This window comes from Bipolaris victoriae (genome assembly GCF_000527765.1).
Source record: "Bipolaris victoriae FI3 unplaced genomic scaffold scaffold_133, whole genome shotgun sequence".
NCBI lineage: Eukaryota > Fungi > Ascomycota > Dothideomycetes > Pleosporales > Pleosporaceae > Bipolaris > Bipolaris victoriae.
The window spans coordinates 40,244-64,186 of NW_014575259.1; the positions used below are offsets into that span (position 1 = coordinate 40,244).

Here is a 23,943-nt window from a genome sequence, read left to right on the forward strand (position 1 = left end):
GTCGTCGTCGTCGTCGAGAACGCTACAAAAAGTCAGATCTTTACGGCATGTTGATCCTGGCGAGACAGAGCTTACTGGCGCTCGCATGCGCAAGCGCCGTCATTGCGACTCCTACACGTACGTGGGATTGTTGTTGGATATTTTGGCAAATAATTCGTATACTGACGCGCTACCAGCTTCCACACAGGCGGATGCCGTTCTCACTCGCGACCTCGCAATACGGCAAGACACCATTGAAAACTGCGCAGAAAACTACACAACGAAGAATGGACTCGCATTCAAACTATACTGCCAGCAGAATGCCCCTCTGAGCGGTGAGCACCAGAATGTGTCATGTCTTTCGACAGGGTCTTTGGCTGACAGACGGTAGACGCAGTTAGAGAAACAACCGGGGCGGGAGTCTGGTTTTATACTGCGACTTGGGATGAATGTATGGAACACTGCTCGCGCTTCTCAGGCGATGCGTGTTATGGTATGACCTGGACTGTACCCGGCAACCACTGCTGGCTGAAAACGAGCAATGTTTCCACCGAAGCCCTTACACCCGCACCAGAAGCAATAACCGCTCTTCTCATCGACAGGAACCAGATGAAAGGTTACGACACCAAGTGCCCAAATGCAGACTTGTCGGACAAGCCTCTTCCAGGCGTCGAGGGCATAACATACACGACACACTGCGGCAAAGTAATTGACGAGCCACCACGCTGTTTCGAAGAATTCGACTGCTTCGACTCGGACTACCGCGCCTTTTACCACACCGAAACCCTCGAAGAATGCCTTAAAATCTGCACCGGCCTACACCCCCTCTGCCGCGCCGTATCCTGGAACCCAGATCTCACCGCCGGTTACGCAAACTGCAAGCCCAAATACGGCAACTCACCCAAATTCATCAGTCCTACGGCAAAACAAGGCGTCATCCACGCCGCCGAAATCGTCGAATTCGACATCCCAGACACAAAGTGCCCAGAGCAAAATACATATCAAGCCACGGCCGGCGACAAACCGCGTTTCGACATTCACTGTGGCAAGACGAATCCCGGACGCAACATCACGAACCTCCACACGCACAACATGACTGCTTGCATCGATGCCTGCGCCGCAAGCGACAAAGGCTGCAAAGCCGTCTTATTCTCCTCGACCCTCGACAGCGGCTACAACAACTGCTACCTCCAAAATACGTCAAGCATAATCTCCGACCTCTCCACCTCCACCTACGCCGTTCTCGCAGACAGCGACGTCCCTTCCTCTTCACCTTCAAACTCTTCTTCCCCTTCTTCTTCTTCCTCCTCTAACCCCTCTTCTTCCTCTTCCTCCTCCAGCAGTGGAGGAAGCAAAGCCTGGATCGCCGGCCCCGTCGTTGGCGGCATTGCCGTCCTCGCCGCCCTCATCTTCGCAGTCTTTTGGTGGCGCAAACGTAAAGCCAGCAAGGAAGGTGCGGTTGAGAAAGATGCTCAGAATGCGGCGTATGGGTCTGTGCCTGTGCATGATGCGGAGCAGAGCTATTATCGTCAGGATGGAGCACAGGGGGGCAGAGCTGAGATGTATACGCCTGGTCAGACGAATGAGTTGCCGGGGAGTATCAAGTATGCGCATAATGCGAGTGAGGCGCAGGAGTTGCCGTAGGTAGTGCGAGTTGGGGACTGAGGGTGGGTTTTTTATGATTCGTGTAATAGTTTTTATGAGGAAGTTTTTTTTTATTTGGGGAAGGGAAGGGGAGCAAAAGGGGAGATATGATACCTTGATGATTTTTTTTGCTGGCATTTGTGAAGCGTTTGGTTCGTCTGGTTTTCTTATATGTACGTGTGGTATGCATGGCATTTTTTTGTAAGACTGAAGTGGATGAACTTCTTTTTTGAAGGAGGAGGAAAAGAAAGGAAGAATTAACATAACGTCAATTACATAACTCATATCTATATACCCATCTATAACTCCACACCATTCTTCATAGTATTCAGACCAAAACGAAACCTACACACTCATCTTCATAGCAAGACTGGCATGCGGTTTATACCCCATAACCTCAAAGTCACTTTCCAGCCACCCATCTATACTCCCGCCGACATCCCTCTTAATCCTCAATTCGGGAAATTCTCTTGGCTCCCGCTCAACCTGCACCTTGAGCGCATCCACATGATCAAGATACACGTGGGCATCCCCCATCGTATGCGTAAAAGTTCCTGGTGTCAAATCGCACACATGCGACAGCATATGCGTTAGCAACGCATAGGATGCGATATTAAACGGGACACCGAGTCCCATATCGCAAGAGCGCTGGTACAGCAGCGAATGCAATACTCCCCTCGGCCGCTCCTCTCCCTGCTTGTGTCCAGGGAAACTAACGTAGAACTGAGCAAACATGTGGCAAGGCGGCAGGGCCATTTTCTTGATATCAGCGGGGTTCCAGGCACTCAGAATAATCCTTCTGTCATACGGTTTATTCTTCAGTTTATCGATAATCTCGGCAAGTTGATCAACGCCTTCACCCGTGTAGTCGTGTGCGTGGCCTTTGTACTCTGCGCCGAAATGGCGCCATTGGAAGCCGTAGACAGGGCCGAGTTCGCCTTCTTCGTAGTGTGAGAGGCCGACGCTGTCGAGGTAGGCGCGGCTGCCGTTGCCGTCCCAGATCTTGATGCCGGCGTCTGATAAGGGCTTGCTGTGTGTGCTGCCGGCTATGAACCATAGGAGTTCGCCGATGACGGCACGCAGGAAGACGCGCTTGGTGGTGAGGAGGGGCAGGACGAGGGTGGGTGGTTGGGTAGGGTCGGCGGAGGGGCGTGAGAGGGCGAATTTCATTTGGGCGGGGAAGGGGATGGCGTAGGTGCCGGTGCCAGTACGGTCGGGACGGTGCTCGCCATTTTGGAGAATGTCGCGGATGAGGGAGAGGTATTGGTGCTCTTCGTGCGCGGGGTTGCTGGGTGGTGGAGGGGGGTTTTGAGTTTCGGTGTCTTTTTGGGTTTGGGATCTTGTTTCGGGGTCAATCGCTGTGGCAGTCATTGTGACTAGAAGTGGAATAGGTGGGTTTGGTATGAGGGATTGTAAAATGTCTCTTTGTACATTTAGAATGCGGTCATTGAGCGCGTCGAAATCTCGAAAACGCGACTGCGCGATTGGTCACTTCCGCCGGCTGTATCGAACGTAGCCGGCCTAACTGCTTTCGCACCTTGTCACACAACGACCAGCACTACACAACCTAGAGCCATGGAGGAGCAAGCTGCTCACCACCTGCTGAACGTAGTAGAGGAAAGAGGTCTAAAAGTTGATTTGGACAAAATCCTCCTGAGCTTCGAAGATGCAGATACAAATCACAAAGCTGCGGCATGGATCGAGGAATACCTACACCAAGACACTTTACTGACCAGGGAGGAGTTGGAGCTGTAGGTGTGACAATGGATTTACGCAGTATTTACTAATCTGAAGTCTAGGTACCAGACACTGAAGAAAAAGGGGCTGTTGCATCAGTATGAGGGCGAGGGTGGACCCTCGAGACCCATCCTGGACCACGAAATCGCCTCAGCTATTGAATCTCTGCAGAGCTCGACTAGTGCAATTGAGGCACAGTGCAAGGTGCTCGAGGCGCAAAAGGATGCGTTGATGAAGCTGAAGGCGCTTGACAAGCCTAACCTGGATGTTGAACATGCACGAAACGAGAGGAAGAGGAAAGAGGGTCAAGAGAGGGCAAGGTTGGATGTTTCTGTAAGCTGCCGCTTGAGGGGAAATGGCCCTGTACTGATCAATGTAGGTTGATGATGTTGCTACATCAATTACTGAGCAGTTGGCGGATGCACAGCGAGAGAGCGAGGCCGACAAGTCTACGCTAAAGAGCTACCTGTCGGAACGCTTTGCATCCGACGACCAAATTCTGAGCAAGCTGCCTGGACTAGTATCCCAGATCATGACGGAGCCAGAAGTCAGCGAAGATGAAAGGTCGATTGAGCAGTGGTGCAAGGCGATTATTTCCTTCCGCACTGCTGAAATCAAGGCGCGCGTAGACACCATCTACCTGACCCACGCCGGTCGAGGTGGGCAGAACGGGACTTCTGATGAACCAGAGGCGGAGTTCAAGGAAAGGAAAGCGGCGTTGCAAGCCGAACTTGAGGAACTGCATTCAGAAATTGCTTCTGTCGCGACCATGGTTGTTGAGCACGAGATTCGCAAGCCAATGACGGATGTTAAGGAACGCAAGGACAGGGATATGAGGCAGGCGCGAACTGCATGGCTCAACTACGTAAGTGCCATTTTGGGCTGTGGCTGGGAGTCACTAACGCTGCCAGGTCTTGTCCACGCTTGAATACATGGGCAGACGGCTGGATACCGTTGCAGCAAAGACAAAACAAGACGACGAATTCCAACAAGCACTGGCACACGTACAAGCCGCAGCAGCAAAGCGCATGCCCGACATGGATGCGGCACCTGCACCGACACCTGCACACAAACGAGCGAAATCGTCCGTGGCAGCCTTCACGCCCATGGTCAAGCTCAGGCCCAACAATGCACTCGATCTGCCGGTAGCGCTGCAAGATGCGCTTCGACACGCCGGCATCTCGTTCAACCACGACAAGATTGAGAGCCTGCAGGACTCGCTGATGCAGGCTCAGATGGAACGCGGCAAGAAGCTGCAGGAGCACTATGAATCTTCGGCAATGAGCACGCACGAGAAGCTGGCGGAGCAGTCGAGCAAAGCGGACAGTGACATGGATGTCATCATGGCCGCTCTATACAAGCACGCACCGTTCGGGACGATCAGGCTGACTAATGGCAAAGTAGATGCACAGGTGAAGAAGATGGAGGCGGAGCTCGAGGACAAGGACCGGGAGCTGCTAGAGGCAGAAGGCAACGAGCTAAGCCTGAGCGACGCCAAGGTTCGGGCATTTGTTGCAAAGTACGGCAGATAGCAGAAATCAAGGTTTTGGCGTTGGGTAGTGTTGTGTTGTCATTGACAGGGTGGAGCTGACAGGACAGGCGCAACGGGGATGATCCAAGCGTGTGTATCAGCCAGCCAGGACGAGGAGGTGGAGGATGCGTCAACAATAACAACAACAACAACAGGCGCTCGTATAACAACGGCCACAACAACTGCCACCACCACCACCACCACCACCACAGCCACACCAAATCACCGGCTTGCACGCGTCAATTACCGAGCCCATGCAGCCCGGCGCGCGTGCTGGCTGCAGTGGATGGCGGTGGCACCGCTGGGGGCAGAAGATGGAGGGCGAGCGGTTCGGTGGGGTTGGACAGCAGTTGCAAGGCTGGTGGTTAGACCTCGGGCTGGTCGCTCTGGGTGATGAGGTGCAGGCGGCTATGGCCCTAAACAGACTAGAACCCCAGCCCCCCAAAGCTCCAGCGCGCGGCCCCTGTCGGAGCTGGCCTGTCCTGCCCTGCCCTGCCCTGCCCTGCCCTGAGCTGAGCTGAACTGACACTCCCCCAACTTTCCACCACCACAACCACACACACGCACCAAAGCGCCCATCCCCACTTCTTGCTGCCGGTTGAACCTGCGCGGCATGCTGGCGCTAGGTACCCGCAGAGACGCAGGCACTCCTTCACTCCATTGATCTCTCACCACCCCAACCCGGTAGCTTCCTCGCCCTGTCCTGCTGTTCACCATGGTCAAAGGAGAGCTCGTCACCCTCGGCGCGGCTGCCACCGCTCTCGGAGGCGCCTACAAGCTCGCCGAATTCCTCACAAAGGCCAAGCGGGTTCGTGATGTCGGTCCATCCAACGCCGTCTACGTGCGCATCATCGGTCGCGTCCGCTCTGATCTCGAGGAGGTGCGCCGTCTGCTCTCGGTCCGCGAAATCCACGACATCCTCGAGGCCAACCACGAAAAGTCCAAATGGGTCTACGGCTGCATGCGCGATGTGCGCGGCGCCCTCGAGAACATTGCGCCCCATACTGAACGCGTCGCTGGCGACATTGAGGACGGCCGCCGTGTCGGCATGAGGCACCGTGTTTACTGGCTGCTCAGCGAGAAGGAAAAGCTCGAGAACAGAGAAAAGGAACTCGCAATTGCCCACAACAGTCTTCGCGAGGTCCTCGGCTACTTGACCACTCTCGAGCCCATTGAAGAGCCCCACAAGCCCAAGCATTCCAAGAAAGACAAGGAGAAGAAGGAGGAGACGCACATCGACATTGAAATTCATCAAGAGGCTCCTCCTCCTCCACCTCCTGCTCCCGCCCATGCTCCTGCTCCTGCTCCCGCTCATGCCCACCACACTACCCACACGACGCACATTGACCGGGACATCTACATTGAGCAGAATGCTGGTGCTCCCAGGCGCGTTGAGGAACACCGTGATGTCTGGGTTGAGCGCGACCACCAGCCGCCTGCCCACTACCAGGAACACCGTGAGGTCTATGTCGATGAACGCGAGCGTGGCCCCCAGCACTACGATGACCGCGGCCGTGGTCCTCCCCCTCCTCCTCACCACCACGATGCCCACTGGGAACACCACGGCCGTGAGCCCCGCTACGAGTCCCACTACGACGAGCGCTTCGAGCAGCAGGACCACTACCGCTCCCAGTATCCCATTGAGACGCGCGAGACGTACCAGCAGAACCGCCTGTACCCGGAGCCCCTAGGCCGTCCCGCCGAAGCCTTTGAGGAACGTCTTCCCGAGCGCGACACTTGGCACCAAAGCAGCGCCCGCAACCAACGCCCAGGTCAGTACGGCCCCTACGGAGCACAGTATGCCGAATACGGTGCCCCTCAGCCTATTGGCGCAGCCCACTACGCCCGTAGGTTCAAAGGAGATCCAGGCTTTGGCGACGAAGAAATACTAAATCCGCAACCAGTGCCGTTGGACAGGAAGTACGCCGAACGCGAGGTGAGTGGTTACAAGGCTAGCTACCCTCCCCGCTACGGTAGCAAGCTCTAGATGTCAGCTCGAGGCTGACACGCGGCAGATGTGGATTGAACAAAAGGAGGACTACCGCTTCGATCAGTATGGGAACCGCTTGCCGGATAGGCTGTTCCAGCCACCTGTTCCTCGACCCTATCGCAGCCGCATGTGAAAATGGCATGCCTTCTTGGTTACGATCAAATCTCGTTTTCAATGTTATGAGCCTCTTTTGTTCCCCTCCTTAGTGTCTAAACATGCAACCCCCCACACACCACACACCCGAGCCCAATGTTTTTATGTAGTTGAAATTCAAGTTGATACCTCCCCCCCTTAATTATACGTTCCTCTTTGCTAATTCAATCATGTGTCATGTTGTTGTTGTCATTCAACCCTGTTGGCCTTTTTTTTCGCTGGTTATGTCAACCAACATAGATGATAGTCGAATCAGATGCTTATCCCTATAGACCCTTTTACCCCAACATCCACCATATCGACAACACAACACCCATGGTACCCACCACACCCACTTACCACCATATGCAAAGGGCAAAAGAGACGTAAAACGTAACCTGTCTTTCCCCCATCCTCACTTCAAATACATATCCCCCCAGCTTAAATCCCCCCCTCCAAAAGCCATTCCGGGACTTGATCAACTTTTCCTCTTCTTCTTCTTCTTCAAAAAAACCCCCCCTCCCACTTCTCATCAAGATCTCTCTTCTTCGAAAATAAAAACGAAATGGCCCACAGATCCCCCACCCACACCCTCCGCACCTGCACCTCCTTCCTCACCACCGCCACCTCGCCCTCCTGGCCCGGCCCCACCCACCGCACAACAATCAAGCTGCTCTCCCTCGCCGTCCTGCTCGCAGCCACTCAACTTGGTCTCTGCGCTGCTTTTGCTCATAAGTTGTTGAGTATGCGATTGGAGGTTGAGTGTTGGGACGTTGATGATGATGTTGTTGCTGGGGGTGGGGTTCAACGAGGTGGTATTGGTGGTGGAGGGAGTAGTGTGGATGCGTTGGTGGTGCGAACGAGGAGGTTACCGGTTACGTTTGTGAATTTGGATCGGTTGGAGGGGAGGGAAGAGGGGGTGGGTGGGGGGATGTGGTTGAGTTTGGGGGTTCCGGGGGGAGGCGGAGGGAAATTGTGAGTTCTTCTTCTCTCTTTCTCTCTCTCTCTCTCTCTTTCTCACACACACACATACTTTTTCCTTTCTCTTTTTTTTCCCCTTCTTAACATTCCGAGCAACTTTACGGGTTTATGGTTTACGGACTACGGTTTTATACGACTGGAGGTGTGGCGTTTAGGAAGAGAAAGGGAGTACAAGGCTAACGAGAGAAATTTCAGTGCGATCGTCGCGGCTCTCATCGTTAACCCCATCTTTCTGGCTGTTCTTCTGGCTTGTTATCTTCGCCTCCATCTTGTCTGTGCGCATGTGACGAATCGGTGTGCCATGGGGCTTTCGGTGCTGCTGGGTGTGCATTTTATGGTTAATGTGGTGGGCATGTATTTGCTGGATGTATTTCCTGGGGCTGAGGTCAATCGGGAATATAAGACTTGCTGGAAAGATGATGGGGTGATGCGTGCGTTGGGGGATTGGGGGTGGTGGGCGAGGAGTGTTGTGGTTTGTGGGGCGGTTGTTGGGGTTATGGGGGCTTGCACGTAAGTTTTAATCTTTTTTTCTGGACATTTTGATATATATTGTTGGAAGAAGGGAGAAAGAATGGCTGACAGTATCACAGGATGATTGGGTATTTTTTCATGGGGCTTTTTGCTGCGCGCATGAATCGATTTGATCGAGAGCGCCCGATTGGACTGCAGAATCTTGCTCCTTCGAGGGGACCTATTGCGAGTGGAAATGCTGCTGATGGACACAATTCTGTGTCGAATGGTCCTAGTGCACCGCTTCCTGCTGCTTTCTCGATCAGCTCCCGGCTTCCTCGTCAACACAGTGCGGCGGAGCGGAAAGAGGAGAGTGCGAATCCTTTTACTGATCCTCGGAATGTGGTAATGTAAGACGAGGGGAGGGAGTCATGATGTGGTCTGAATGAGGGAAGAGCTGGCCATGATGGGTTGAGGCGTTACGATGGGGTTACATTTTGATTTTGATTTTGATATTGGGTCATGGTTAAGAGCGTCACTTGTCACATCACATAGTCTGGTATCAACGGGACTGATCAAGACGCTCAATTCTCAAATTTAGTTGTTCTACTTTTTCCAACCAGATAACAGTGTCGAGTCCCTGGACAAAGAATTTCAACGTAACAAGTCCAACGTGATGTGCATCTTCGTCTTTAACAAAGGAACAAAAGCCCCTTTATCTGTTTCTTTGGTGTATTGTCCCCGAGTAAAGTATCACCTTTGTCCCAATCCATACTGATTACCCAACTTCTCCGCCACTCCCCAAGATCCATTTGACTCGAAGTAACCTCCTTCCTAATATCCAGCAAAAATGGCAGAAAATACTCAAGACTCCCCCACCACCCAAATAGACACCGACCACATCCACACCTGGCTCAAAGAACCCCTCCTCGAATTCAGTTACAATAACTTCGCCCGCCAAATCCAAGTCCGCGAGTACCTCAACATCACCACCACCAATCCCGATGATCCTGCACACTGGCTCGAATCCAACAGTATTGACACCGTCCTCGCCTTGCTAACCCTCAAGTATCACCGCAACGATGTCTACATCTTACCAATGTATCAGGGCGGTATATTGTACGACATTGGCGGTCACGACGCCGAGTACGTGTTTGACGAGAACCCCGACGAGAGCTTCAACGGCGACGCACTGAAACCCGTGCGGGATAGAAAGCACAGGTGGATCATTGTACCTGTCAACGAACAGAAATTGCAGAAAGAAGATTTCATGGAGCTATCCAGAGCGATGGGCCAGGAGCAGGGCAAGAACGGAAGCAGAGGCAATGATGCGGCATCCAAGGATATGATGGCAAGTGGTGGCCACTGCGGTCTCCTTATCATCGACAAGCGCAAGAAGACTGCGCGCTGGATAGATGGCAACCTCACTCTTACACCCAGCGAAAATAAGCCCGGTAGAATGAAGATCAACCATATGTTTGTAGCTGGTGCCGTGGCTGCAACCATGGTCCGCGGTGTCGAACGTGTGCTGGGACTCGAGCATGGAGCATTCCATACCAAGACTATCAAATACGTTCCTAATCAATCAGAGCATAATGCTTTCAAGAGCGATGGCGGTGCGAGTTGCGGACCATATCTTATTGCGTTTCTGGAGTACGTACTGAGTAAGAACGGGCGCCTTGCGAATGTCGATAATGTTTTCAAAGTGGAGACTTGGAAGAGGAATTGTGAGGTTATGGCGTTTGATTCGTTGAAAACGAGAGTGCATATGCAGGAGATTATTCAGAAGAAGAGTGAGAAGTTAAGCGGGGAGAAGGAGCCGCCGTTGAAGATGGAGAAGGAGGTGTATGGAATTTTGAAGCCCAAGGTTCTTGGGACGCTGGTGGCGGCGAAGTGGAGGGAGTGGGAGGGGATGAGGGATAAGGTGGATTTTGACGATTATAAGTTTGGGGGTGGGAAGAGGAGGAGGGGATGGGGGCGAAGGAATGGGGGTAGTAGTAGTCGTGGTAATGGTGGAAGCGGTGGATGCGGCTCTAGTGGAGGAGGAGGAGGAGGAAGAGGAAAGAGTCCTAGTGGGGGTGATGACGACAATGACAGCGGTGGAGGAGACAGGAACGAGGGACGAGGCATCGGTGACAACGAAGCAGAGGAAGAAGCACGCATCGTCAGTCTAATCGAAACAGACGAAGAAGACATCCTCGACAACGACTTACCCAACCCCGCGAACCCCGCAAATCCAGCATCCAAAGAGGTTCTCCGCAGCGTAATCCGCTCTCAAATTTGGAACTACGTCGGCATACCCACAAAAGACGGCGCCTACCTCCGCGCCCTCGAAAGTCAAAATGAAGCCGCAAAAGCGATTGAATCCAGCAACTTCACTGGACCCGCTCCCAGTATCACCCCCGAACCCGTCCGCAGACGCGCTCGCAGACCTTCTCCTAGAACCACCCCACTCCCTGCCCCTGCCAGCCCTGCCCGCATCTCCATACTCCGATACCCAGAGGGCGTAACCACCGCCCCCCGCGACTTCGCCTCCACATCCGAAGTCCCCTCGGAAACCCTCCTTCTCTGGCGCCTCGCAAACATCGAACGCATCACCGCCTGTCACCTCGGTAGCAAAGCCGCCGAAGACGGCATCTCCGTGCGTGCAATCCTACAAACGCTGTCGGGCGTAGATTTCGAAAAGGAGCCGGATGAGCGGTTGAATCAGATCTGGATACACGATCCAGAAGTGTTTACTAGGGAGGATCGGTGTGGAAATTTGCTGCCGGGCATTGTTGCGCGGAGGATGAAGGAAAGGTATGAATTTTTTGATATGGAGAATTTACCGGCTATGCGGGGGGTGAAGAGGGGGATTGAGGGGGCGAGTGGAGATGGGGATGTAGGAGGTAGTGTTGGGAAGAGGGCCAAGAAGCAGACTGTAGAGCGTTTTGAATACTAGATTGGCAGAGTTGATTAGGACGTACCTTTTAGATCTAGGGATACTGTGGGGTTTGGAAAGAGGATTGAGGAATGGGGATCAGTAAACGTATCTGCATCTTTGACTGTAATAAATTTAACGCTGTACTGATTGGGGAAGCGAGAAATAGCTGTGATGCATGACTATAGTGTGCTAAGAGAATTTACGACCGCGCCTGTGGACTGCTTCTAGGTACTTATTTTAACGGACGCCCTTCTCTATGTGGCAGAAAACGCGGTGAGCCGAAACCAACCAATCAAGCACAGCATCCTACCAAGATATCTGCTGGCCATGCGCTCTTGTTGGTTCATTCTGGCCCCCACGAATTCAGCTCTATCGTGCGACGTGTTTGCCATACGCTAGCAAGCCAGGCGTCTCGCTTAATAGGCTGTCAGCTAGAAGAAACCACTGCTGCAAGCAGACGGAGGCAATACTTATAATCGATCGATTCCCCAGGTTAGATTGAGGCCCCAGAGGACTCTTGGTGACTTGCACAGCCACCCCAGTTTTGACAGGCTGTGTTAACGAATTAAGTACATATTTGGTAGCCTCGCCCATTTGTCAGCTTCGTCCTGTCTTATGCTTTTCTTACACGTATAATCATCAGTCTTTGCGACAAACTATCTTCGACCTAATGAGCCATGGAATATTCGCCAGTCCATAAAGAGCCGATCCCACGAATTTCCACTCCTACGGAAGATGATAAGCACCGGAATCACCCATCAAGACCATTATCCACTTCATTACGACACTGGAAGTGGGAGCTTGCCACATGGCTGCTAGGGACGACTGCGCTCGGTGCAATCATCGCCCTACTCATTGTGTACAGAGATGAGCCGCTCAGGAATTGGACCGCTGGTTTCAGCTTGGCTACCACTATCGCCGCTCTTTCGCAGGTCGCACAATCCGCGTTGCTTGTTTCGGTATCATCCTGCATCGGCCAACTTAAATGGTCGTATCTGCGTAATGAGCGTTTAACGCTCGATATCAGTAGGTTCGAAGAGGCTTCTCGCGGGCCCCGAGGAAGTCTCATGTTACTTTTGAGCACTCGTCCGTAAGTCTTCCTCCGCCTGCCTGCAACTGGATTGCTAACAAGCTCATGACGTAAGACATCTAGTGTCCGTCGGAGCAATCGCGACTATCTTACTGCTTGGCTTTTCGCCGTTTACTCAACAGTCGGTTACAATTGAAGTAAAGAGTACCAACAGTACCTTCTCTTCTACAGGTCCCATCATAAGCCGCTCAGTACAATATGTCAATGACGCCACCAATGCAAGTTTTGCGGAATACGACATGGAATCCCAATCCACAATTGCTATCATGTGTCAGTGTGCTGTAACTTACTTCTGTTGTTAAGCTCATGGTAGTCAGATCATCCACACATGTCTAAAGGCATACTTGCGGGTATACTTGATGATGTTTCAAGCCCTTCGGATGTCATAGGATCCTGCCAAGCCGAAGCCTGCACCTGGGCACCGTATCAAACGCTTGCCGTATGCTCTATCGTTGAAGACCTTTCAGCAGACGGAGTCATGAGAGATCCTGTATTCGATGATATGGACGATTCACCAATGTATTCTATCGGTCCAGAGTCCTGGGACCGGAGTCAAGCGGGCGTTAACCTACCTGAAACATTCTGGATGAACACACAGGTTGATTGGCAGGACCCGGATTTCCGTGTAGCGAATCACGAACCCCTACGGAACATCTCATCCACATTTGTTGCCTACTATCCTCCTTGCGATCACAACGGCAAACCAAGAGCAGATTGGGCAGGTCAGAGAAATGATGCAGCTAACTGGCAAGGGTTCTCAGGCACCCTTACTTTATGTCTTCAAACGCTGAAGTCGGCCTATAACTCGACAATGCAGACCGAGATCATCGACACGCAGATTGACCTAGACTGGCAAATAAAGCCAGGAGTTTCGAACGGTAGTCAATACCGGTACTGCGTTACGGGCAAGGACAACGAAGAATATTGCGTGGGCGATGCAGACATCACGGAATGGGAATTTCTGATGGCAAAATCACTTACCGGTGCAGCTGCTATATATCCTAACGAGACCGAACATGGATTTACCGGTCAATTTGCCCCAAATATTGCCACGGATGTCCTTGGAGACAGTCCAGCGCACTGCAACGGATCGGTTGAAGGAGGCTTCGAAAAAAGGATGAACAACATTGCCATCTCGATGAGCAACGCGTAAGCTACACCTAATCCCTTTCCCATCTACTCCGTACTAACATGCCGACCAGCCTTCGTACCGGGAGTAATGCAGTACCCCTCAAAGGAGTAGAGTGGAACAAAGAGCAATTCTTCGACGTCACTTTCTACTGGATGGCTCTCCCACTGGCGATATACCTTACCATAACGCTTTTCCTCTTTTCCACCATTGTTACTTCGAGTAAAGCTGATACACCGCTGTGGAAGTCTTCATCACTCGTTTTACTAGAGGCTATGAATCCGTCGAATCGTATGCAGAGCTTAGATGAAGTAGAGTCGGAGGCGCGTGGCACGCGTATAAAGTTGCAACATACAGGTGAGAACTGGCATCTGCAGAATATGCAGGTACCTAGTGTAGCTAGGGGAGATGTCATTTAACCCGTCCGCTTGTTAGTACTATTGAAATGTAATATTTATACAAGGGGGTGCTACATACTATGTATCTTCATTTATCTGTGGGGTACAACTATTACTTTTTTCTTCTCCGCACGTGAGATGCATGCGCTAGTGTTAAACAACGAGATTAAGTTTCGGCAACGGGGCGTCGCACTAAATCATGCTTGCTGAACAAAGTTATTTTTTTTTAATTTGGTATCTTCAAGAGTAGTAAACTAAGCGAATCGGAAAACAGGGACATGACATGCGTTTCTAACCAGCAAGAGCCATGACCTTGGCCAAGACAGCGTCATCACTAAGATCATCACCCTTAATCTGTTCATATGCTGGGGCAAGAATAGTGTTCTGGATCTCAGTGTACTTGCCGTTGCTAGCAAAAATCAGCTCGCCGTGCCTCGACTTATCAACCATCAAGTAAGCAACTGCGCGAGCTACTACGTCAGGTGTCTGGCAGTCATGGGAGACGGCGGCGAGTAGGTTTTTCAAATCAGGCAAAACTTGGGTTGCCGTCCATGAAGGGGCAAGAGTGTTAACGCGAATAGGTAGTCCAGCTACTTCGACTAGGCGCGCAAAACTCCTGCCGAAACCTAGAACACCGGCTTTGGCCGTAGCTGCGAGGCGCTGTCAGTAGGTTGATCTGGACAGGATCGGCGAGTTGGGTGTGGCTTACAATAGTCGACTGCGCGAACGGGGTGCAGTCCCGTGCTGGACCCCATGATGACAATGGATCCACCTTCCGGTTGAGTCTTGAGGTAGTGAGCAGCAATCGTGACAGTCTTGACAACACTGTCCAAGTTGATGTCTATTGTGTCTTGATTGGGCTCGATTGGGTCGCCATTTTCGTCGACCTCGAGAGCCAGGTAGTTTGCGCGCGGGCCAATTCCGGCATTGGCAAAAACAAAGTCGATTTTGCCATGCTTCTCCTTGGCAGTCTTGAAAAGCTTGGTCAAGTCTGCCCAGTTTCTGACGTCGGTTTGGACAAAGTGGCAGTTGGCGTTTGACGCCGGTGGTGGCTGAATGTCGCCGCTCACAACTAGTGCGCCTAGAGACACCAGCAGTTCGACTGTTGCCAGACCAATGCCAGAAGACCCACCTGGCAGAGAGGTTAGTTGTGTCTGGCTTCAAACTCTATGATTCGGTGGAGCGCTAGTTACCCGTTATGATGGCGACTTTGCCCTGAAAGCCGGTAAGGTCGGAGTCATTGATTTCAAAGGAAGCCATATTGTGGATAATTGTGTTTGATGCAGGTGAGCGGATGTGAGGATAGACAACGGGAGATCAAAGGAAAGATATGCAACCAACTCGGACCATGTCGTGTATGCACGAGCAGACTGATTTGGGTAGCACAAGCACAGGCAAAGCAAAGCCGCTGCCGCCCCGAGGCCAGAAACGTTTTCTCAAACATAGTCGAGAGACCAGTAGGAGAATTTCAAGGAAGAGGTCCAGATTGGGATGGTGGCGCCGTCGGAGACCCAGTTTAACACGGCAGAGCAGGAGGCGACCCGCTTGCCATGTGCTGGGAATCCTGGGCTAGCCCGTTAGGTTCACAGTTTTTACATCGTCATGGTGTCGCCTGCCTGCTCCCGCACCGTTTGTAATCACGGTTCACTCTTATCCTGATATCTCAAAGCCATATCCTGGCTTACTACGAGGGGTCTCTCGTGGTGCACCCTAGGTGTGGTGGTGAACGCAACTTGGGTGGAACTGTCCTTCCGGCACCAGAACCGCCGAGCCCGCGTGGGAACTGCGCAGGTAAATGCCCACGGCCCGATTGAGCGAATTGCATAAGATCTACATGCTGATGTCCCAAAACAATGGCATTGCAAACCCTGAAAAATCCGAGATATATTCGAGAAGCCATGGTAAAGTTCTTCAGGGGAAGACTCGAATATATACAAAGAGCCAATCATGATGGCTTCGAAGGAGCTGTTGCATACGGCATTTAATTTACGCGACTCGGTGGTCGAGATCACGCCGTTGTGCTACCATCTAGCCGGTCGGACACCTCTGGGTCCTGCCGTAGTTGCCGGAGTTGAGTGTCATATTGAGAGTAGTCGGGTTCACTTTAGGAAAGATTTTCGAAGCTTGGCATAGTAACGTCTCAGGCCTGGAAGCGACTTTGCAATGCATGTTTGTCTGGGCAAATGCTCTCGCGTGGAGACAGGGGCAGGATGGAATCAAAACGGCTCTTACGTACCATATTAGCGGACCCAAACCGTTTGTCTTTGTTGATACATTTTCTGGGGAGCTGCTCCATACTCCTTTGTATCCGCTTTTCTTTGGTTCTGTCAGTCTTCTGTCTCTCTCACGCTCATTTACGTCAAGTTGCAGCCATGGCGACCGTTCCGGTGGCCGGTGATGGCGTTGCACTTCTCTATTGCGCTATTGTATTGTTGGCGTTGACCTGGGTCACTTTCTTCTTGCGTGCTGGAGTTAGGATATGGAGGAAAGCATGGGGTATGGACGACTATTTGATGTTGCTTGGTATTGTAAGTCTACAGAACCAGCCTTCAGTACAAACTCTTACTCACCGATATTTCAGCTTCTTTTCACAGTCACTGCCGCCCTTTGTATAGTATGTTGCTTTTACGGGTCTGGGCAATTCTCTCGTGATCTGCCTCCCGCGACCATGGCAATAGGAATAAAGGTGAGTATCCGAGGCATCCGCCAATGACGACAAGACAGTCTTGTGACTAACTAAAACAAAGCTCTTCTACATTGCTGAGTATTTCTATTGCGTCAGTGCCATGTTCATCAAGCTCAGTGTTGCTGTGGCGCTGCTACGTATTGCTGCCACCCGAGACTTCTTCAAATGGGGACTATGGGTTCTCATGGGCTCCTGTATCGTTGCTGCGCTTGTGTTCTGTATCGGCATTGCAAACATCTGTGAGTAAATGCGAGATTCGGGGCGACGAAGAAGTCTTACTGATTCAACCAGGCCATCCTATCAACACGTTATGGGGAGAATCCAATGGTGTATGCAATCTCCAACTCAACACGAACGTCAGTTTGTTCTACTCGGCTATTGAGATTACCGCAGACTTCAGTCTCTCAATCTTGCCAGCAATTCTACTATGGAATGTACAGATGAAGACCAGGGTGAAGGCTTCGGTTGCAGTAATGCTCGCACTTGCTTCTTTGTAAGGCCCTTGCATAATGTCCAGTCACATGGCCCTATCTAACTGAGCTTAGTGCCTCGACAGCTACAATTGTCAGACTCAAGTACCTCACCCTCTATAGCGATCCCGGCGAATTCATGTTCAGTACTGGAAAGATTGGCTTCTGGTCTCTTACAGAAGAAGGCATCGGCCTTATTGCCGGATCTCTCCCAGCGCTTCGCCCTCTCCTCTCCCTTCGCATCCGAGTAAGCGTAGGCTCGAACACACCCGGTGCTACATCAGGGAGGGCATACAATTCAGGGTCTCACCATCTGCAACCACCATCACGTTCGCGCGGGATTCCCATGGATAATTTTCAGACGCTTGGCGACAACGACGATTGTGACAACAGCGATGGAGATAGCCAGAAGAACATTATCAAGGAAACCAAGTTTTCTGTCACAACAACTGCCACTGGACCTAAATCCAATCCAGTGATGCCATGGAATGCGAACCAGTAGAACTATGTATAGCCGATCACAGGTGGAGAAGATGAACTAAGGGACCATGGGCTCTGCTTGCGAGCGAGCAGCAGGATACTCTCGTATATCTCGCACCGGTGTTGCTAGCAGCCACGCGGGAGTCATTATCCCGCAGCTATGTGGCATGCATCAGCCAGAGTGGCAAGGACTGTAATCATCTTTGGTGGCAGGTTACCCGAGGCTGACAGACCACGGCTATGAGAAGTTTTTGACAAAGCAAAGACTACCAACTCCTGCTATTTACCCCTTTGAAGTTTCATACATCTACTCACAGATATGGGCATATGATAAGACTAAGACGGCCTATCAGGTTGCCATGTGTTGCAACATACACATGTGCGCCTTAAACTCCGGCGGCGGCTCTATGTTACGTAACACCGAAATCTATCGCTGTACATCACGACCCATGCTTTAGCTTTTGATCAAACGAATGAAGAACACATATTTGAGTTGTTGGCAAGACGGCCTCCTGCAAATTCTTGAACGAGTTAGTGAAGAAGCTTCTGCGAGTGCTTTGACGAATATGGAGAGTCCAAGCGATCACATGAGCGCGTGTAGGGCGTCTAGTGCCACACGTACGGAAGAAGATCCTAGCTTACCTTACGTCAAACCGTGTCAAGCCGACCCCTCTATCAAGAACATTCATTCCAGGCAGACTCATTAGTGTTTCTCCACAAGACTACATAATGAAGGCCGCCGTCCTTTCCAGAGTTTGCTTGTCAGCTCATCACAATCTTCTACCGGTCGTTGCGAAACCAATTCGAACACCTCTCCGCTTGTTTTCTACAACACGCCCAACATCCTCCGATATGGACACAGCGGCTTTTGGAGAGCAGCACATTGCGAGAGGCATTGGCCGTCTCACTAAGCACGTTTTCGAAGATGGAAAAGGCACATACATCACTACAGACAAGGGTGTCAAGCTCCTCGATATGACAGCCGGCATTGGCGTTGTAAACCTCGGTCATTGTCATCCCAAAGTCAGCGCGGCTGCAGCTGCACAGTGCAACAAAATCACCCACGCACAAGTCAACATTGGATTCAGCGCTGCACAAATTGCACTCATCAAGGAGCTGATTCCAATCCTTCCGCATCAGTCTCTCGATACCGTCTTTCTCTGGAACTCTGGAGCTGAGGCAGTTGAAGCAGCTGTCAAGCTGGCCCGCGCTGCAACCAAGAAGCCTAACATCATTGTCATGCAAGGATCGTACCATGGCCGAACAAACGCTACTGCCTCAATGACACGCTCCAAAACCATCTACGGCGAGGGTCATGGACCATTGATGGGCGGCGTGTTTGCCTCAGCATTCCCATACTACAGCCAGTTTGGCCTCTCTGCAGATACACCAAAAGAAGAACTCGTTAAGCAAGCACTGCTACAAATGAGGCTCACCCTACAGCAGCAAACTTCGCCCTCGGACACTGCTGCTATCATCCTAGAGCCTGTGCTGGGAGAGGGCGGTTACGTTCCTGCGCCCCCAGAATTCATGCACGGCCTAAGGCAGATTTGCGACGAACACGGCATCCTCCTCATTGCCGATGAAGTTCAGTCTGGTATGGGCCGCACAGGAAACATGTGGTTCGTACAAGATTCTGGAGTCCGACCAGACATCCTCATCTTCGCCAAGGGTATCGCCAACGGTTTCCCATTGTCCGGAATTGCAAGCAGTAAGAAGCTGATGGATCTTCAAAAGCCTGGATCAATGGGTGGAACATATGCTGGTAACGCCGTCGCATGTGCTGCGGCAACAGCAACCATCAAAGTGTTCCAAGAGGAGAAGATCATGGACAACGTTGCCGCGCGTTCGAAACAGATATTCTCCTTCCTCCATGACTTGAAGGCATCTGGAACAAAGGCAGGAAAATTAATTGAGGACATCCGCGGCTCGGGTCTCATGGTTGGTGTACAGTTTGCGAACCCAGCTCTCCAATCCGAGTCTTCGAATACTGCATCAACACACGCGCAAAGTCAGCCACAGATAGCACCAAAGGTCGTTCAGGAGTGTGTGAAGCGTAATATGCTTCTTCTCAGCACTTCGGTATTCGATGTGCTGAGGTTCATCCCGCCTCTCACTATCACTGAGGCAGAATTGACGGACGCATGTAACATTTTCAAGGAGTCTTTGGAAGCCGTTATCAAGGACTTGTAAAAAAAATTGCCTGTTTGAAGATCTTTTGGCCTAGATAGCGATGAGTTATGATTGAATGTATATTTCATTTTGAACAATTCTTGATGCAATACTATACCGCGTGCGTTTTCTCACAATGTTGACATCCATATGCTGTTGAAAAAGTAGAGATGACTTGAGGAATTGTGATTCTGAATCCCGCTTTGAATAACGATAACTCGTACTTTTTCTTCTCTTCTCCAGATCAAAGCGGCTTCAACTCATATCGCAATCGAACCAACATTCCGCACGTTCATGCAAATCACAATATCAGATGACCAAAGCCTCCCTCCGCCATCAAATTTCCCAATATACTTTGAAATTCATTTAACCATCTACCTATATCCACAAAACCCCCCTTCCTAACCCAATTAATCATACACCCCTCAAAGCCTCGACCCCTCCCTTCCCGCAAGTCTCATCCCCTCCTCCCCATCCACAAGCACACACCAGCCCTCGCTCCCCCAGCCCCCCTCTCCCGCAATCGCCGCCTTAAAATTACTCCTCGCATACTCCAAAACCTCATCATCGAAGCTGCCCGGCTGCAACCACACGGCGGGAATCCCCGCCTCTTTCGCTTCTTTGAGCAACTTCTTGGTGACGCTCGGCGGGGTGATGACGGAAAGCGAGTAGTCAGATGCAGGGGGGTCAGTAAGCGCGGTTGGGGAGGCGACGGTGGTGTGGTCTTTGTTTAGGATGTTCACGGTGGGAGAGCGCGGGTTGAGGGGGACGGCGGGGAGAGAGTGGCGGAGGTACCATGCGAATACTGAGGGTGGGGGTGGTTAGGGGATTATGTAACCACATACGCTTGAGGAAAGACTATAGAGAGGAGGAGATGTGAATGTGGAGCATACTTTTATGGCCGTACTTGTGTGGATCAGATGATGCGCCTGCGACGGCGAAGCGTGGGGATGAAAAGAAGAGTTTTAGCGCTGCTTCCATGTCTGCGGCGTGTTGTTGTCCCCGTGTTGTTGGCATTTGGGAATGAATTTATTTGTACTTGAGGTTTGTAAAGTATGGGGTGTTTAAGGGAAGGTAAAGGGTAAATGTAGTATGTATGTTTATGTATGCAAGTATGGCTTATCGGAATAGTAGATCGCATCAGCCGAGGCACATGTCACGTAATTATCTAGCGCGATTGGCGTGCTTTGCGACTAGTACGGCGTTGTTATTGCTCTAATATACATTTTTTATTATTTCGTTACGACTCGGAGTTTTGCTCGTATTGTATTTCCCCATCTGGTGGAAGTGTCTGGACTAGTCTACCCAAGCCGGACTACTACATACTAACATACATCGTCTGTAAACCGCCGTGAAAGCTGCAAAGACGTGCGCGGAATCTCAACATTGAGGAGAGAAGTCTGTGCCGAGTCATATGTTCGTGTCCTCATGCTATCGTCCTCTTTCTGCACGCCGTAGTGTTGTTCTTCGACTACTGTCTCCATGGTGTCGGCTGCCCTCGGTGCTACTCTGAGCACGGGGTGCTTTCGGTCGGCTACATCGAGGACGGCCAAGAGGTCGTTCTTTCGCGTACGTGGATAATCGTCGCATGCGCCCTTCCACTCTCCTGCACCGACAGCTTCATGTGCTAGTCGTTGAAGCTGCAGTGTGTCGTTTGAGACCCATTCCAGGTTGGCGAAGGGGTTTCGCTTTTTCTGTAAGTGCGCAGTCGCTGATGGTAGAATAGCCGAGATGAGAACGATGAGACCACCAATAGAGAAGATGAGAATTATACCGAGTACGTTGAAAGAAGTGTAGGAGTCGGATAAGATCTTCTGGTTTTGACAGACAGCGCGTGCCTCTGCGGTTGTAGGTCCAGAATGAAAAGAAGCCGCCGTTTTGTCTGCTGGTCCGGTGGCCTGGTCGAGCACTGCTCGTTGAAGATCGGCAAGGGTAGTTTTGAACCAGTGCTCTAGTTCAAGCTCCCACTGGTTATCAGGTAGAGCAAATTGTCCAACTCCAGAGAGGGTGTCGCTTGCGAGAAGGGCTCCACCTCGCAATATGGTGATGAGCTCATTAAAACCATTTGCCATATTCATGATCGCCAGCGAGGACCAATGGAAGGTATTCCTAGTCTTTGGGTCTGTGAAAAGTGTTGTTTCAGCCAGTCTAGAAGCTTCAAATATCCCCATCAGTGGTGTACAGCTGACATTTTTGGGAAGCGACGGATTGCAAAATTGATATTGCTGAGCGCACCCAAGAGTCCTCACCATCTGGTCGCTATAGTAGAAAGTCGTGTTTCCCAAGCCTGTAGATCCGCTTCGAGGTCCTGCTTGTGCGTTGTACCAAGGATCAGCCACCGGACTGGAGAAGAAAACATCGTTAATTTCCAAGAAAAGGGCACTGATATCTGCGTTGGGCACCTCAAGCTCAGGTATTGGCTCCCATTCATTAAGATACGATAGTTCTTCGGTGACCTGCCATCTAGTTGCGGCCCTATCAGATGAGGTCAGTGATTGAAACATATATAATGGGAGAGGAGCACGCACGTGACTGTATATTGGTTGCGTGATACGGTACTACCCACTCGCACTCCATAACCAAATGCCATAGTACAATTCTCTGTATTTGGACATACTCTTTGATTGCTCCCATATAGAAGTTGCATAGTTTTTGGCACACTTGTGGTGTTAAACCGTGCGTAGCCCGCGCCGCGTATAGGAGCACACTCGTTGACAGTGCGGTAGAGAAATCGAGATGAAGGCGGTGCGTTGATGCCTAGATCGTGGTGGCTGTTCAAATATCCAGAGTCGATGCGAATGGCCCCGTTCTCTTTGCGGCAAATGGCATCTTTTCCTGCAAAAGGACAAGAATCGCTACGTGTGACTGTGACGGGAAGGCTGTTTCGAACGAACGTGCGGCAGAGCTCTGTCGAATCTGACCCTGAATAGCAGTTTGCCTTGTAATTGAGGCTCGATCTGACTCGGCTGGCGATGTAGTATTGAGTCATAGCAATATTGTCCTTTGTTATGAGGGAACCGTTCACAGTAGCGCAGTTGTTCCCAATAACTAGCACTTCACTGCCTCTAGATGAGGCAACGCGCGAAGAGAAGATACCAGCTGCAGTAAATGCAGTAAAGGTAAGTAGACTCGCAACTAGCGGTACTGACGTTGCTTTCAAGGAGGCGGCGCACGATATCTTACGCCAAGCCCATGACAGTCTTATCAACCTCCATAGTGCGGCAGAGCTGGTGTCGGAGCTGCGAAGAATAGCTTGTTGCTGGTGGTAGATGGCATTCTGCGGAGAGGGTCGACTCAAGATTTGGTGGACGGTGAAGGATATGATGCTCCAGAAACAGGTACCGGTAAACGCGACGAAAAGGGCCAGAAAAGCGATGAACAAGCCACCATTGTCTAGTGTGGTTGTGTAGGTTAGACCTATTACCGACCCGTGAGACCAGTTGGTCCAGAGACCAAGATAGATCGACTTGTCTTCTGATGACATGGCGGAAGGAGACCTCGTCTCAATGTATGAGCCAGCTTTTGGGGATCCGCTGTATTTATTTTGTTAGACTGGAATAAAGTCTGCCAACGGTCGCTTTTGTAACCGCCGGAACATGGGACGATATCGTACTCTCCGGCTCGATGTAATCCTAATAAGCACTTTCCCAATCCTACTTCTTGGGGATCCTCTCATTGGTGCAAAGTTATGCGCCTCGGTATCGTACAAAGCTGAGGCAGGGGCCGGAGCCTAGTCCGCAGAGCTCATCATACATTGTACAGTTATGTGTGAAGCCTGATAGGTACTTGGCTGACAGGGAACTAATGTCAATGCTGTGTAGTACTACTGCAAGTTGCCCATCTGCCTGCCGTGTTTTGGGGGCCAGATGCCCGGTTAAGATGGCTGGGTGGGGGCCAAATTTCAACGAGCCGCAAAACTCAGAACTTTGAACTTCAGACTCAATTTGAAAAGGGCGCAAATTCAGTTTACAAAAATCCTTCATCTAAGTATTGGCAGGACCTGTTATGCTGATTCTTCCTACATGTATGCGAATCGTGAGCTTACGGCCCCCGATGGTGCGTCTTGCAATAAGGCCTGTCTATCCCCAAGGTACTTTGTAGCCCAGATCCTTGAATTGTACGCGAATCTAGGCAACATGGGTACAAATCAC

At 51.3% G+C, this 23,943-nt stretch overlaps 13 protein-coding genes across 13 annotated transcripts; 9 read left to right on the top strand and 4 right to left on the bottom strand.

The window, feature by feature from the left end:
* Positions 1-47: 47 nt before the first annotated feature.
* Positions 48-1,623, top strand: COCVIDRAFT_112449 (hypothetical protein; the record flags this gene model as incomplete). Its single annotated transcript, XM_014696123.1, has 3 exons — positions 48-117; positions 177-314; positions 371-1,623. 3 exons carry the CDS (start codon positions 48-50, stop codon positions 1,621-1,623), a joined length of 1,461 nt encoding a protein of 486 aa, XP_014551609.1.
* Positions 1,624-1,968: 345 nt separating this feature from the next.
* COCVIDRAFT_112428 (hypothetical protein) lies at positions 1,969-2,994 on the bottom strand (the record flags this gene model as incomplete). The annotated part of the gene is made up of 1 exon (XM_014696124.1): positions 1,969-2,994. The coding sequence occupies one exon, from the start codon at positions 2,992-2,994 to the stop codon at positions 1,969-1,971; it is 1,026 nt and encodes a 341-aa protein (XP_014551610.1).
* A 204-nt stretch (positions 2,995-3,198) lies between these two features.
* COCVIDRAFT_30885 (hypothetical protein) lies at positions 3,199-4,892 on the top strand (the record flags this gene model as incomplete). Its single annotated transcript, XM_014696125.1, has 4 exons — positions 3,199-3,374; positions 3,423-3,693; positions 3,740-4,225; positions 4,272-4,892. The coding sequence occupies 4 exons, from the start codon at positions 3,199-3,201 to the stop codon at positions 4,890-4,892; spliced, it is 1,554 nt and encodes a 517-aa protein (XP_014551611.1).
* A 714-nt stretch (positions 4,893-5,606) lies between these two features.
* Positions 5,607-7,014, top strand: COCVIDRAFT_42111 (hypothetical protein; the record flags this gene model as incomplete). The annotated part of the gene is made up of 2 exons (XM_014696126.1): positions 5,607-6,827; positions 6,907-7,014. The coding sequence occupies 2 exons, from the start codon at positions 5,607-5,609 to the stop codon at positions 7,012-7,014; spliced, it is 1,329 nt and encodes a 442-aa protein (XP_014551612.1).
* Positions 7,015-7,578: 564 nt separating this feature from the next.
* COCVIDRAFT_20178 (hypothetical protein) lies at positions 7,579-8,858 on the top strand (the record flags this gene model as incomplete). The annotated part of the gene is made up of 3 exons (XM_014696107.1): positions 7,579-7,988; positions 8,190-8,504; positions 8,585-8,858. The coding sequence occupies 3 exons, from the start codon at positions 7,579-7,581 to the stop codon at positions 8,856-8,858; spliced, it is 999 nt and encodes a 332-aa protein (XP_014551593.1).
* A 436-nt stretch (positions 8,859-9,294) lies between these two features.
* Positions 9,295-11,385, top strand: COCVIDRAFT_112453 (hypothetical protein; the record flags this gene model as incomplete). The annotated part of the gene is made up of 1 exon (XM_014696127.1): positions 9,295-11,385. One exon carries the CDS (start codon positions 9,295-9,297, stop codon positions 11,383-11,385), a length of 2,091 nt encoding a protein of 696 aa, XP_014551613.1.
* Positions 11,386-12,044: 659 nt separating this feature from the next.
* Positions 12,045-12,461, top strand: COCVIDRAFT_112406 (hypothetical protein; the record flags this gene model as incomplete). The annotated part of the gene is made up of 1 exon (XM_014696128.1): positions 12,045-12,461. One exon carries the CDS (start codon positions 12,045-12,047, stop codon positions 12,459-12,461), a length of 417 nt encoding a protein of 138 aa, XP_014551614.1.
* Positions 12,462-13,043: 582 nt separating this feature from the next.
* Positions 13,044-14,005, top strand: COCVIDRAFT_112442 (hypothetical protein; the record flags this gene model as incomplete). The annotated part of the gene is made up of 2 exons (XM_014696129.1): positions 13,044-13,606; positions 13,660-14,005. The coding sequence occupies 2 exons, from the start codon at positions 13,044-13,046 to the stop codon at positions 14,003-14,005; spliced, it is 909 nt and encodes a 302-aa protein (XP_014551615.1).
* Positions 14,006-14,275: 270 nt separating this feature from the next.
* Positions 14,276-15,244, bottom strand: COCVIDRAFT_30889 (hypothetical protein; the record flags this gene model as incomplete). Its single annotated transcript, XM_014696130.1, has 3 exons — positions 14,276-14,634; positions 14,694-15,116; positions 15,178-15,244. 3 exons carry the CDS (start codon positions 15,242-15,244, stop codon positions 14,276-14,278), a joined length of 849 nt encoding a protein of 282 aa, XP_014551616.1.
* A 1,112-nt stretch (positions 15,245-16,356) lies between these two features.
* On the top strand, positions 16,357-17,642 carry COCVIDRAFT_42116 (hypothetical protein; the record flags this gene model as incomplete). The annotated part of the gene is made up of 5 exons (XM_014696131.1): positions 16,357-16,512; positions 16,566-16,670; positions 16,732-16,909; positions 16,962-17,163; positions 17,216-17,642. The coding sequence occupies 5 exons, from the start codon at positions 16,357-16,359 to the stop codon at positions 17,640-17,642; spliced, it is 1,068 nt and encodes a 355-aa protein (XP_014551617.1).
* An 830-nt stretch (positions 17,643-18,472) lies between these two features.
* Positions 18,473-19,813, top strand: COCVIDRAFT_20183 (hypothetical protein; the record flags this gene model as incomplete). The annotated part of the gene is made up of 1 exon (XM_014696108.1): positions 18,473-19,813. The coding sequence occupies one exon, from the start codon at positions 18,473-18,475 to the stop codon at positions 19,811-19,813; it is 1,341 nt and encodes a 446-aa protein (XP_014551594.1).
* A 404-nt stretch (positions 19,814-20,217) lies between these two features.
* COCVIDRAFT_42118 (hypothetical protein) lies at positions 20,218-20,809 on the bottom strand (the record flags this gene model as incomplete). The annotated part of the gene is made up of 2 exons (XM_014696132.1): positions 20,218-20,597; positions 20,686-20,809. The coding sequence occupies 2 exons, from the start codon at positions 20,807-20,809 to the stop codon at positions 20,218-20,220; spliced, it is 504 nt and encodes a 167-aa protein (XP_014551618.1).
* Positions 20,810-21,117: 308 nt separating this feature from the next.
* Positions 21,118-23,276, bottom strand: COCVIDRAFT_30892 (hypothetical protein; the record flags this gene model as incomplete). Its single annotated transcript, XM_014696133.1, has 2 exons — positions 21,118-22,267; positions 22,321-23,276. 2 exons carry the CDS (start codon positions 23,274-23,276, stop codon positions 21,118-21,120), a joined length of 2,106 nt encoding a protein of 701 aa, XP_014551619.1.
* Between the last annotated feature and the right edge of the window lie 667 nt (positions 23,277-23,943).